Below are 14270 nucleotides of genomic sequence, written 5' to 3'. Positions count from 1 at the left end.
TCTCTCTCTCACTCTCGCTTTCTCTTTAGTTTATCTCTCTTTTCCTTCTCTCTCCTCTTTGCAATGATAATTGGCTCGCTCGCATGCTCGCTCAGGATTATATAAAAATTTCGCCGGCGAGTAAACCGAAAGTCACAGTCGTCGAAATTTGTTAAGAAAGCGTGCTTTAAAGTGCGAGTTCCGATGGCTACGGTGCTTGACGAGCAAAATCTCGAGCATCTCGAGAATAAGAACGCAAAGGAATCGTCTGGTCCTTTCGTATCTTCTTTTTTTCTTCTTTCCCCCATTACGTTCCGCATTTGCGTACACCGCGCGCGTACCAATTGCGCGAGGGTCAAGTCAAGATAAACTCAAGAGAAGCGCATCCATGTCTTTATCGTAAAATCACAAAACAGTCTCATTCTAAGATATACACAAAGCTAGAAGCTCGAGCAAAATGTGATGAGTCTACATGGTTAGTACAAAGAAGTAGTACCATTTGTCGGACGTTTCTTTTTTTCTAAAAGTACAAAGAGCAGACGTCAACAAAATGTCTTGCTGTTAGTGCTCGAATATAGTACAGTTACGGGGACAAAAATGGAGATACCTGCCTCTGGCCAGTTCTGTGTCCACGCAAACTTACAACGCTAACGATATCATCCTTTGTCGTGTTCGGAAAACATATTATAGAAAAAGGTACACCTCAGATACCGCAATACACGCGTGACAACGTCGTCGCAAGACGTTGACAGGCATAATAATTCGTCTCCTTTTCGAGAATTTGACTCACTCGTTTCTCGAAACATTGTTAATAAAGAAACGGTATATCGTAACGCGCGCACATATCATGCCAAATTTCATTCGCGGATTTTACACCCTACAAGCTTTGAAAGTTTAAGTTCGTATGTTTGAAAAGCATGTATAGCTATAGAGGAAAGTCCTCTATTATGAAATAGGATTCTAATACGAGATAGCAGGTTTTCAACGTCCCAAATTGAATAACAAATATTTTCTCGCACCGATTACACGATCCAATAAACAGATTTCACTTCAAAAGTAATAAATTCATGATGGAACCAACAGATGCCTAGTAACTTCGCAGAAACTCCGCTATCTCACATCAGGAGCCTATATCATAATAGGGAACTTTTCTCCACTGTATACAGTACGTTAGCTTTGAGTGCTAAATTGTGTTTTTTAAATAATAGAATTTTAAGAAATTTTTTGGAATACAAGTTATTTTGCTTAAGATCATGGTACATATACAGGGTATTTTCTAAGTAAGTGTCAAAAATGAAAGGGAACATTCCTTGGCTTATTTTATGAAGGAAATGTTCTATGAGTGTCCTAAAGTGCTTTGTTTTCAAAATACAGGATGTCAAGGTTGAAGGAAAAATTGAAAAATTTGAAAATTTAAGAAAACGCTGAGAGAGACTTTTAAATTTGACGTGCACGCATGTGGTATTAAGAACTACTTTTCAATAAAATTTTTAGATCCACTGGGAGCGCGCGTATAAATAACTTGTCGCTTGTACTTAGTCGCTTATACTTGGCGCGAGACACTACCGTGTCTCGTGATCATATTAAGTTTTGTCAGTGAAAAAATGGTACGCCATTGTTTGCTTTCTAACAATAAGTCTAATTACATTAATACATGCGAGTTTTTAGAAATCTCGAACTAAAACTTCACAGAAACTGTCTTTTGTGTTTTTTTATGCGGTTAGCAGAGTTAAAATAAAAAATTGAAATTAAAAGTGTAGCTTCGCTGTTTATTAGGGAACAGATTGCTTCATCGGTATTGAAAAATTGTTCTTTAGACTAAATGTACGCGTGGCAAATTTTAATAAAATATCTCTACGTTTTCGTAAATTAAAAAAAAATTTTCTGCAATTTGAAAACCTTGCGTTTTGAAAATGGTACATTTTAGGATATACGTTCATAAGACATTTTTTTCATAGAATAATCCAAGGAATATCCCCCTTACATTTTCGACACTTAGAAAACACCCTGTATATATGTAAAAATTATATATCTATATGTGTGCTTGTATAATATAAAAGATGCAACAGTCGAGAAATTGTATATACAATATCGAAAATTATATTTGACAAAATACAATTGTGTATGATGAAATTCAACGAGAATACTTAACAATTGTCAAACATAAGAACATTGACTGTACAGTATAGTAATGTTAGAATGCAGGCAAATCAGGTAACAATAAGAATAAAAGCATAAAATGCCGCCTATGTCTTTTCCATAACTATTTTTCTGCGCAAAAAAAACAAGATTATTCACTATAAAAAAATTGTAATATAATTGTAGTATAATACAGATCACATTAAGCGAAGTGTATATGTCGGAAATATACAAATTTGTATACAAATTGTACGGAATACATTAATTTAGTCGCTTCGACGACACTGCAGCCAAGCGGACCTGCATTCGTAAATTCAGTGTCTTCGACTAAAATGTAAAACTCCGCTGCGTGGTTGCGCACTTACCTGGAGCACGATGCGACGCGATTGATATCTCGAGCATAGCCTCCGCGAGATCTTCTCTCAGTTGGCTCTCGCAACTACCAACGGCCACGTTCTCGCTATCCAGAGGATCACCGTAAGCCTCCACGAATCTCGGCGATTGTTCATAACTGCCTGTAAAGTATAATAGATCTTACTCTCTTGTAAACAATTTGTCCTATTCTCATATATAATAACACATTACTTTCTTCTTAAACTGAAACATGCATTGTAACTCGCGTGTTTACCTACCGACAATTATTGCGCACTTACTTCCTGATCCGTCAATGACAACCGGCATCAACGGCCTGGACGCCGCATGGGGCATATTAACGGGTTTCGATCTCGCTGGGCGGGATCCCGTGATTCCAATCTCCACTGCCTCCGCTTCGACCAGATTAACAGCAACACTAGTGATAATAGACTTTGATTAAATCCCCGTTTTCGACAGGGAAAATCATGATTAATCGGCAAAAATTGAGGAAACCAACCCGCTAGGTGCGTTGTAAGTCTTGAAGACGAATTGTGGGCCCATCCATAATCGTCTGTGCGGTCCAGCGTGCGTCACGATTTCCACTTGACTCAACCAACGATCCTCGACAGTTTCAAATTCCTGATTGTTCTTTGGCGCGAACGAAACACTGAGCAACGGGTTCGACAGAGACAACGGTAAGATGAGATCCGATGAATTGGGAGATCTACAAAGTGGCCACTGTCCCTTAACTTCGACCTCCAATTCAATGGTAGTGTCGTCGCAAACTTTCTCCTTTGGTACTCCTAAAGCAAGGACGAGCGAGCATTAGCTAACAGACGCAGAAAAAGATTTTTGAATAATATAAATCATCCGAGTTCTTTTGTAAAAAAATATTGTATATATAAGATGCATTTGCTTTCTGTGATATACCAGCAGCTGGTTTGGGATCCAAGTCATACTGTATCATGTTTCCATGGCACGCCATGATAAACAGAGAATCGACCGCCCTTTTGACAACTTTGCTACTGGACTCCCTTTGCGCGTACATCCAAGCTCTCGGCGGAGCAAAACACGCGCAGATCTTCAACGGTAAAGTCCCACTGTCGTCAGAATGTAACCGTTGCCTCTGTTGCGGTCTACTATGGAATATACGATATCTTTTAATTACACCTTTATAGCTTATTGCTCCCCTGTGAAACTAGTTTTCTACGAAACCAGTAGCTACCTTGGCTGCGTGGAGCTGTTGACTTGATTCAAAGACGACGGTTGCCGAATCTGCGACAGAGGATGCAGTATCGTTGGATGAGGGTACGGAGGAAGTCTAGGATTGGAGTAGGGATACACAGACAAAGGCAGTTCAGTGTGTGACACAGGAGAGTGGGATCGAGTGCCATCGTCCGTCAAGCCTGCACTTTTGTGGAATCTCGATAGTCTATTGACGACATTGGGTGTAGAATGCGTCCTGACACCAACAGGACCTCCATAAGGTGCGACAGGAAAAACATGCGTTGTACCTCTCACGGTTGAAATAGCGGCCCAACGTGTATCGCTCGAAAATACCATGTCCTAATGCAGTAAACACACGATACATGTTTTTATGTAAACTTAAAAACAAACACTTAATAAATATAACGAAATGCAAATTTTACAAAATATTATAGTACTTTTCTGTTCAACCGTTCTACCTGTATACGAGCGGATGGACACCTAATTCGTAACATCCTTTATACAGGGTAGGCCATTTTAATCTACGCACTGAAATCTCTCAAAATCCATAAGTTTAAGACAAAAGTTGTTCAAGATAATGGGGGTCACCTATCTGTGTAACTAGCTTTAACCTTGAGACTACTTTTCAAGGTTATTTGAAGGTAGAGTGGTTTTTTTAAGTGGGAACCCCTATTTTTATTACATATTCTTATAGCTTACCTCGAGAGCTTCCCAAAACGCTATAATAAAGTATTTTTTATTAAGAACTTTTTGAGTTATTAAGGTTTGAAAGTTTCAATATTTTGACATAAATTATAATACAAAATATCCTGTAAAATATTCATTTTTTTATCATCTTTACCTTAATACTTTTTTTGAACAGAATAATGAGACAAATCAACTGGTGTAAAGAAAACACAATTGTTTAAAAAAAATTTTTTTTATTACTTGTTACAAAATTGTGTGTTTTCTTTACACCGGTTGATTTGTCTCATTATTCTGTTCAAAAAAGTATTAAGGTAAGATGATAAAAAAATGAATATTTTACAAGATATTTTGTAATTTATGTCAAAATATTGGAACTTTCAAACCTTAATAACTCAGAAAGTTCTTAATAAAAGAATACTTTATTATAGCGTTTTGGGAAGCTCTCGAGGTAAGCTATAAGAATATGTAATAAAAATAGGTGTTCCCATTTTAAAAACCACTCTGACCTTCAAATAACCTTAAAAAGTAGTCTCAAGGTCAAAGCTAGTTACACAGATAGGTGATCCCCATTATCTTGAACAACTTTTGTCTGAAACATTTTTGACTTAAACTTATGGATTTTGAGAGATTTCAGTGCGTAGATTAAAATGGCCTACCCTGTATATGTATGTATGTATTATACATATGTATGTATGTACACTAGGACCGGTATTCATAGTCAGATCTTATACTCAAGACCATCGTGAATTTATCTAAAGATGATCTTAAAATAGTCTTGAATATAAAATCTAACTATGAATTCTGGTCCTAGTGTACATACGATTGTTCATATGTACACGGAAAAAAAAGATGTTTCAATAAGATCAGTGTAATTGCAACTACAAAATTCGTGATATCACCTTAAAAAATAACCTTTGTTAATAAAAAAAAAGATTTAAAAAGACGTCAAGTATAAGCGTCATCCAATCAAAAATTATATAATTTAATTATTTGGATATCTTTTATTTTTTTAAAAAAATTATTTTCTCCCTCCCTCCACAGTATCTTCTCTACAAAAGTAATGATATCATCAAATATGCCGCCAACTAAACTGAATATTTATAAAAACTAGGTAGTTTATTATTTTTTATATTGAAATGTTACAGCCAAACAATCGAGCATAAAATTTTATCGGAAGAAATAAAGGAAATAATAATATTAATGAGATAAATTTTTTATACTTATTCCATAAAAATTTAATACGAATAAATATTTTGTTAAAAGATCGCCTTTTCTAATTTAATTGTGGGATACATATCGATCCTGATTCATGACATCATTGTTTATTATTATAAAAAGACTTGGCACTGCTAAACCAAATGTTAATTGCGCTCTTCCTCTTTCCTTACAAAAGTGTTAAACTCTTTCTTTCTTTTGTGCAATCATGTGCGTATATATACGCGTGCGCGTATGGGTTACGAAATAGGGATTAGAGTTAATTGTAAGTTTAGATTGTATATTTCAGCGGTTTAGCAGCGCTAAATTTTTTTATAAACAATGACGTCATGAATCAGGATCGATATGTATCCCACAATTAAATTATAAAAGGCGATCTTTTAATAAAATATTTGTTCGTATTAAATTTTTGTGGAATAAGTATTAAAAATTGGTCTCATTAATATTATTATTTCCTTTATTTCTTCCGATAAAATTTTATGCTCGATTGTTTGGCTATAACATTCTAATATAAAAAATAATAAAGTATGTTGTTTGTAAAATATGAATATTCAGTTTAGTTGGCGCCATTTGATGATATCATTATTTTTGTAGAGAAGATACTTTGGAGGGGGGGAAGAAAATTTTTTTAAAATAAAAGTAAATATAACGAAATCTAAGCAGTAAGTAGTAAGAATTCTTAAAGTCGCCAACAGTAATTAATAAATTAATAACATCAGTGATTTTTGTCGACCGTGTCTGGCAATTAAAATTCTTATTGCAAAAAATATTACCCCAGCCAGGATTCGAACCTGGGACCTCCCTACAATCCGTGACGGGCGTCTTAGCCAGCTCGACCACTGGGGCTGTGATAATACTATTCGTAATAACATGTATATAACTTAATATGTTGTTTACGCGTCTATTTCGACTTTTCAGAAACTGTGCGTCGATACGGATTGTCGACCGCACAATAAACTGTCGATACGCGATTTTTTAGAATTTCCCTTTCCCTTCCCTTCCCCTGATCCCATTCCATAAGCAGTAAGAATGTTAGGAATGTATACCTGTACTTTGGCGGTGGTGTCGCCACGATGTAAAATATATAAATGATGTACCGCCGCCAATGTTGGCCCACCAGGATGCGGCTGGATTCTAAAGATATGGAAGTCGTGTCCCCTCTTGTCCGCCGTCATTAATAACGCACCGGTCAGATCGAAAGTCATGGCGACGATCGCGTCGCTATGGGCGGTGAAATGAGCGATCACGGCGTCCGCGTTCGCGTCGTCCAGTTCCTTCTCGTCCCTCGCGACCTGAAGATCTAGTATCGTGACGACGCCCGGCTGCGTGACGTCGTTGCCCGCGTTATTGACGGCCATCGGCGACACCGAGTTCCCGGTGAGACTTGACGCCACGGTTTCACCCAATCCACGAAGTCCTTTTCCCAGTGACTTCGCCGCGTATAAAACCGTCGCGGTGTAACTTTGAACGCCCTCCCCCTCGCAACCACCGCTGCTTCTTCTCGCGGGTATTAACTTTTTCTCGCTGCGGACACATCGCAAAGAGCAATTATTTCAGATTTAACGAGACGTACACGCACGCTGCGCACCACGTAAGATATTGAAATTGTTAGAAAATAAAGAGCAAAATGTATACGTAAAGCTGTATACCTGTAAGCGAGCCATCGTGTTCCCAGGGCGACGGGATTTGGATTTGGGCCAGGGCTGGCGTAGCAGGTCGTGATTGTAATATTATTTTGCAATGTTCTGGCATCGAAGACCGCAATTTTTTCTAATAACGTTACGACCACAGACCGCCTGTTCGCCAGCACGTCGCAAACGGGATGCTTGAATCCTACGCTGTGCACTTGCTCGCCGGTCTTCAAGGAGATGAAGTTGACATCGCAAAACTTTGGTCCCGGAAGGCTCGAATCCGGCTCGGAGCAGATCGCTACCATCGGCCGTTTCGCTTCGAATTCGTCGGCGTGTTCGTCGTCAGTCTTTGGATTTGGTAGAATTCGAAGGGTACGAACCACACCCTGCCGCCACGACAGGACTTCCGTTGCCTCGCCCGTCGCTGCTATCAGCCATACCTGCGTTTACAAGGATCGGTAAATTATCGCGATCACGCGTCAGCTTAAAACCTGGATGAAAGATACAATCATGTCCCTTAGTCAAACGGGAAATCTGCGTATGCTCGAAAAACTTTCAGGCGGTAAAAAACCTTCAATTAAAAAACTGTAGTTTTTTTTATAAGTTGCTCCTAGAGAAAATATATCGGCCATTGTTAGGAACTTCGAAAAGTCACTTTTTAACATTTTCAGCAACCTTTAAATACATACAATTGCTGCCGATTATATCCTTTTCGGTAATATTTCCTTGTGAAAGAAGAACTTTTGTAGAAATATTTTCTTTTTAATTTAACATTAAAATTGGTAGAGGTCAACGTAGGAAAGAAAGTAAGTAAAAATGTAGATGTCAAAATAAGAAGACTAAAAAATCCACAGATTTGGTACATATCATCTTTATACAGAGCTTGGTATCTTCATTCTTTTCATCAAAGATACAGATACGTGTTACATTTCTTGAATTCCGTCGATTTTGATACAGACACAAGATGCACTGAATGATTTTTCCGGAGAAAGATACAGATAAAGATAGTAGCTATATCTGTACTGGTATCTTTTAAAAAGATACCAATCTCTCATTGCCACTGCCAGTACTGGCAGTTAGAGCTTGATATCTTAACTCTTTCGTTAAGAATACAGATATCGATCGGATCAGCCGTTATCGAGATCCGATAATCTGTAGAGCCTCTTAACTCCGTACTCGCGTAAAGATATATATACGGTCGGTGTCGAGCGCGCCATTTTTGCTACGCTTATACTTGGCGCGAGACACTACAGTGTCTCCTGGCAAAATAAATTTTCAGTGAAGAGATACAGATACACAAGTTACATTTCTTGAATTCCTTCGATTTAGATATAGATACAAGATGCACTGAATGATTTATCCAGAGAAAGATACAGATAGATAGTATTTGTGTCTACACCTCTAACTATATCTTTAAAAAAAAAAGACTAGACAACACAAGTGCGCGCCATTTGCTCTCTCTAAAAATTTGCATGGTTTAACAGCTTCAAATAACACGACTGAAGCATGTCGTATCGCACAAGCGAGACAGCCAATCAGCATCTCGGAAAAGCGACAACAATACTTGAAGACTTTCGACTTAACACGCCTTTTTTATATAAGAGAAAATAAGAGAAAACTAGTACGCAGCGGGCGCCTCCACTGCTTTTTTAATTATTTCTTGTATTTAAAACTTATTTAAATACGGGAAGATCCAGGTTCAAACCCTGGCTGAGGTGTTACTTTACGCAAATTTTCTTTAAAGTTTTTTTCAGCGATGAAGAAAGGAAGGAATTTAATAAATGCTTGTTAATATAAAAAATAATTAGATTACTTGTGAAATATTATAATAAATTAATTTTATTATTTTAACTTGTTATTGACAAATAATATTTACGAACTGTCACATCGCGGCTGTCACCATCATCATCGCCGCGAAACTCGCCGCGGACTCGATCGCCGACTTCGACAACCAATCGGAAACCACATATCCAGAGAACATTATGACGTCTTAAAGACGTCTTAAATAGTTCTAAGACATCTTATGAAGTTGTCAGAAAGACGTCTTATGTCCCGATTTTCGACGTCTTTTAGACTTGTCTTAAAGACATCTTTAAGACGTCTTGAAAACAAATCCAAAAGACGTCCTCGAGACATGTATTATAGGCATATCGACTGATCTCTTTTGCAAGGTCTTATCTCGATATTACGCAATTTCTGGTTTTTGTACTTGGGCCGCGGTCAAGCGGACATCGAAGAGTTATTTCCTCTTCTATAGGAATGAGAACTAAGCTTCTCTTGGAAGTCGCGATTACTACTTTCAGGTGTAGTATGCTGAGGAATAACGATTATTTTTCTAAAATTCTGCCGTTGATAGACCTCCTTATATCCCATTCAACGATTTTTAAATGCGAGTTACTTTTAAAAATTACCTCCCCCTAGCGGATTAATTTATGAATCTTTTGTGTTGCTAAGCACCCCCTTGAAAGTAATCGATACTCTAAGTTGTCAGTAATGTGCAGTTCTGGTTATGAGTGGCTGTCACAACTGCCACAATCGTTATACACTACATATTACACTACAAATCTCATTATTCTAATTTCACAAACTCTTCTATTTTTAAAATACTTTCAAACATCTTAGCAATATGTCACAGATGCTTTAACAAAAGTATTAATTCGAACTTTAAAGGTTATATAAACACTACTGGACATATAATCAATATTTAATATTTTTATAAAGGCATCATAAAGACGTCTTTTTGACAATGTCTTAAGACGTTTTTTCTCTGACGTCTTATAGACGTCTTTTAGTAAAGTCTTAAAGATGTCTCTTTTAAGACGTCTTTAACCCGGCGAGAGTGTGGCAGGGTATGTCATACCCACCATGTTACTTATTTGCGTGTATTTTTTGTTTGTGACCTTCAAATCTGTTGTTGCTTTGAGTAGCTGGAGTTAAAGGGGTGCGGGAGGGGATAGTGGCGTGATCGCAGTGTCGCGGCAGCCTGCGCTCGAGTCATACCCTGCCACATACTCCTTGTTACATTTTTCACCACACTCTCGCCGGGTTAAAGCCTAATCTACAATGTGCTCCCTGCGTCTAGAAACATTCTATTTTGTAGCTAATGTATACGTTTACAAAATTTATGCAAGTTGATAAATTGTATATTATACATTGTATAATCGTACATTGTTGACAAATTTGTTGAGCGTTTTGATCTGTTTATATAAAATAGAATGTTTCTAGATGCGGAAAGCACATTGTAGATTAGACTTTAGACGTCGTTTAGACATGCATGTTGTCTGGGTAAAACGGCAACAATACTTACGATTTATTCGACCCCGAACACGCACTTCACGAGTAAACATGACTTCTTTTATTAGGGATAATAATAATAATATATAGGATACCAAGCTCTGTCTTTATAGTAATAACGGAACGCTCGAAAGTTTTCAAAAATCTTGCAAATAAAGGAAATGCTTCTATGAAACGTTACCGTGGAAGGAAACATGAGATCGGACGACACCAATCGCAAAAGGCGACGTTTCGGAGTAAAGCGGCGACACTTACCTGAACGCCAACCGCGTATCCTAGTACCAACAACAACGGCGGCGTGCTGGAACCTTCATTGTAATCGGGATATAAAGCGGGGTCGTTTATATCCGCGTATTCAAACCGCGCCCATGATATGCTTTCCTTGTTATCGGAGTTGGACACTCCGGCGTAGCCCTGCAAAGTGATCGCAAAGCTGTTACTTGTGGACTTTGGAGTCACGACACTAAAATGATTTCGATCAGCTATACCTGCGGTACTATATCGTTGATGATCCCGGCAACACTGTCGATGATCGATCGGTCCACTATGGGCTGGGGCGAAACAACTTGAGCTCCTTTGTGCACACCTCGCCTCGGCGATTCCGCAGACATCTTTTATTCCTCAGTTAATTTTATCTATCTGCAAAGACAGCGAAATCAGTGTGGAACAGAAGTACCGTAGAAACTTTTTCTACATTTTAAGAACGCGTTACTTTATCGCGCAGACCACGCCAGCTCTCAGTGCATAAATTCAGAAGAACAATGTAAATTAAATATTTATCAAACGCTCGAGGTACTGAAACTCTTATTTAACGTCTTCACCAAGTATTTGCGCGTTTTGTGCCTAACAAGTGGATTGTTCCAAGTTACGTTCGAATTTCCCGAACGTCGTACACTTTGGACCCTTCGATTCCACGAGAAATTGTGTTGAAAAGTCGCGCACGGAAAATTATGCCAGAACGTGAAGTCCCAATTAAAAGTCGTGCTCTGTAAACAGCTCCACGAGACACGAGGGCACAATCCCGCGGAATCTAGAAAGATCGCGCCGATACAAAGGAAGAGCTTCGACAGAATGGACACTTGTGTTTTTTTTTATGTTTAAGACAATGTTTTATGCTCCTAGTCTTTGTTTCAAGTCAATATCGTGGGCTCAGATCTAAACTATGTTCACAAAGCAACGTACTGAACGGACGTATATTTGTAAACACGTAAAAGTAACAGTTTTACTGCACGGCCACCAACAGTAAAGGAATACTTTATAAATATTGCCTTGAAATGATGAATCAGTTGCTCTGCTAAAGCCGTTACGCGCTGCAACAACTGTCTCGTATCGAGGCTTTAAAGCCTAATCTACCATGTGCTCTACAACAGAAACGTTCTATCTAGAGACCCTAAAGGGAATCTGGAAAACATTTGCCACTATGCGTCAAATCTAGTAACTTTTACAAGTTTGGAAACTTTCTAAATGATACAAAACCAAATAGAGAAAATAATGGAGTTATTTATTTGAGATTACAATGCATCGCCATTGCTTTGCTATTGTACGCTCACTTTTTTTATTAATTTCCTTTCGTTCGATACTCGTAACCTAAATATAATATATCGAGGTATAATTTTGTCTTTTAAATTGTGACAATTAAAAAATATTGTTTATCTTAAAACACTGTTTACTATTTACTATTTCGACGCATAACGACTGTTCCCAAGGACAAGCATACGTATGTAAACACACGAAAGCAACAATTTCACTGTACGACTGTCAACGACAAACGACATGAATTTGCGCTGACGACGATACTGTAACGTCGAAGCGTTCGCACTGTTAATTATCCAAGTACAATCTTTTCGCACTGTCACCTTAACTAGCCTCGCTACTGTTTGGCCTTTTCTCATCTATTTGTCAACAAACGAACATCCTACAAACATTGTCTTGAAACTACAAGTCAGCCATTCGTACCGAGGCCCTCCAGAGACTCGATAACGCGCGGTGTTTGGTCAACGAGCGACACGGGAGGAGCGACACGGGAACAAAGGATGGCAACACTCGCCGCACACGTCCTCCCGTGAACACGGCGGCCTCGACATCCAGGGAGGAGAGTAACCCCCGGGTGGGCGCGAGGGGAGCAATTATTCGCGCAACGGGACGGGCGTAATAGTCGCGCGCGGAGGACAAAGAACCCACGTTCAAGGTGCACCGTTCGCGGACCGCTGGACCGACTCCGCGAGTCGCGGACATTACTGCCGCCGTCGACGCTCAAGTCTCGCAGAGCGTCGTCGTCGTCGTCACGGAGTGCATTATTCAACGCGTACGAAAAGTGGGAAAGTACATCGGCCAGCCCGTGCCGTAGTAGCGCGGTGTGTTGACGACGGCTGGCGGTGGAAACGGAACGGAACGGAACGGGACGGGGAGTCTATTTTGCCAGCCATCGCGCAAAGGAGAGGGAGAGAGATACGATGTGTTGCACAACGCAGCGCACAGCTGTGCGCGAATCGCGCGCTCAGGGACAATCGACGGGAAAGTCACGAAGCGGGAGGAAGGGCGGCCACGCCGAGTGGCGCGTTATTCGTTATTCCGCCCCTGTAAACAAGGGGGGCCGTGGAATGCGTGCGTGGAGCGGCCGAATTGGAAAACGGATGCGCGCTCCGAACGGTTTACGCAATCGCGTTGAAAACAGTGACAGCGAACGCGCGGGAGGGGGACGTAAGGAGATCGTCAGAGGAACAAAGGGATCCTCGCTTATCGCGCGCGTTCGTTCGCTCGAGTGTCTGGCGCAAGCGAGCCGTCGTCGTCGTCGCTATCGAACGACGAGAACGTCGGCCGTCGTGGTCGATAAATGCGGAAAGACGGAACGAAGCGAGACCCAAGCCCAGCGAGTACACAACACACTTACTTCACCGCGAAATTTCACCGTGTTTTCTCATTGTGCGAGAAGAGCGAGAGAGAGAAAGAGAGAGAGAGAGAGAAAAGAGAGTACGCCACACTGCACTCCGCGCGCGCGCCGCCACCACCGCCGCCGCCGTTGCCGCTGCCCTTCGTCTACTGCGTCATTCTACGTCCCGCAAGCGACTGACGGGCGCGAGCCAGGCGGACGACAGTGGCTATGATGTCACGCAGTACGCGCTCGCGCGCGCGGAACTCGCCAGCGGGTTTCCGTTTTTTTTTCTTCCTTTTTCCTCTTCGCCCTTCCTCTCTCTTCCCCCCCGAGCCGCGACAGGAGAACGACACGGCAGCACGACGGGAACACGACGCGCAACCCGATCGCGCCTCCGAGTACCTCGGCCCGCGCACGGGCAACTTCACATCGCACGCACACACGCACACGCTTCCTCTCTCGCGAGTCTCGCGTCCTTCTCTCCGCTCGTCCGTTCCCCTCCGAGGGATCTGCTAGGTGGCACGGCGTGCGCGAAGCGACTACGACACGTACTCACGTCACGTACACGCGCGCGCGAGACGATCTGTTATTCTCCTCCTCCTCCTCCTCCTCCTCGCGGGCACACGCGCGCACGCACACATAAAAGGCGGAGGGAAGGAGGGAGAAAGACAACGCTCGCTGGCTTCTCGGAAACGGGAACGGGCGAGAGTAAACGCGCGGATGAACGTTGTGTGTATACGGGGTATATGTGTGTACGCACGTACGCGCTAACGTCACGCCGCCACCGTCCGCACCATGTCGGAGAAACGAAAACAATAATCAGCTGATTCGACGGCTGGGGGTCTACTTCGGGCGAGCGGCGGGGTCGAGCG

General features: G+C 40.9%; 1 protein-coding gene and 1 non-coding gene across 3 annotated transcripts in view; both read right to left on the bottom strand.

The window, feature by feature from the left end:
- Positions 1-13990, bottom strand: part of LOC105557614 — a 20204-nt gene extending 6214 nt beyond the window's left edge. The window contains exons 1-10 of one of the 2 annotated variants that reach the window (XM_012004894.1): positions 13417-13990; positions 11015-11165; positions 10782-10940; positions 7251-7672; positions 6648-7125; positions 3698-4038; positions 3403-3608; positions 2990-3275; positions 2772-2908; positions 2484-2633 (exon numbers count right to left, since the gene is read on the bottom strand). In XM_012004894.1, coding sequence (XP_011860284.1) covers positions 2484-2633; positions 2772-2908; positions 2990-3275; positions 3403-3608; positions 3698-4038; positions 6648-7125; positions 7251-7672; positions 10782-10940; positions 11015-11137 — 2302 coding nt within the window. In that variant the 5' untranslated portion in view covers positions 11138-11165; positions 13417-13990. The other variant, XM_012004895.1, reaches the window with a different exon arrangement.
- On the bottom strand, positions 6372-6447 carry Trnav-cac. The gene is given in 2 exon segments: positions 6372-6405; positions 6412-6447. It is a non-coding gene; the product is annotated as a tRNA-Val (tRNA).
- Positions 13991-14270: the final 280 nt, after the last annotated feature.

The sequence above is a fragment of the Vollenhovia emeryi genome, unplaced genomic scaffold, assembly GCF_000949405.1.
Source record: "Vollenhovia emeryi isolate VEMERY1.0 unplaced genomic scaffold, V.emery_V1.0 DF939443.1, whole genome shotgun sequence".
In the NCBI taxonomy this organism is placed as follows: domain Eukaryota; kingdom Metazoa; phylum Arthropoda; class Insecta; order Hymenoptera; family Formicidae; genus Vollenhovia; species Vollenhovia emeryi.
Note: the sequence above shows the minus strand (reverse complement) of the source record. Positions and strands in the feature narration are given on the sequence as shown.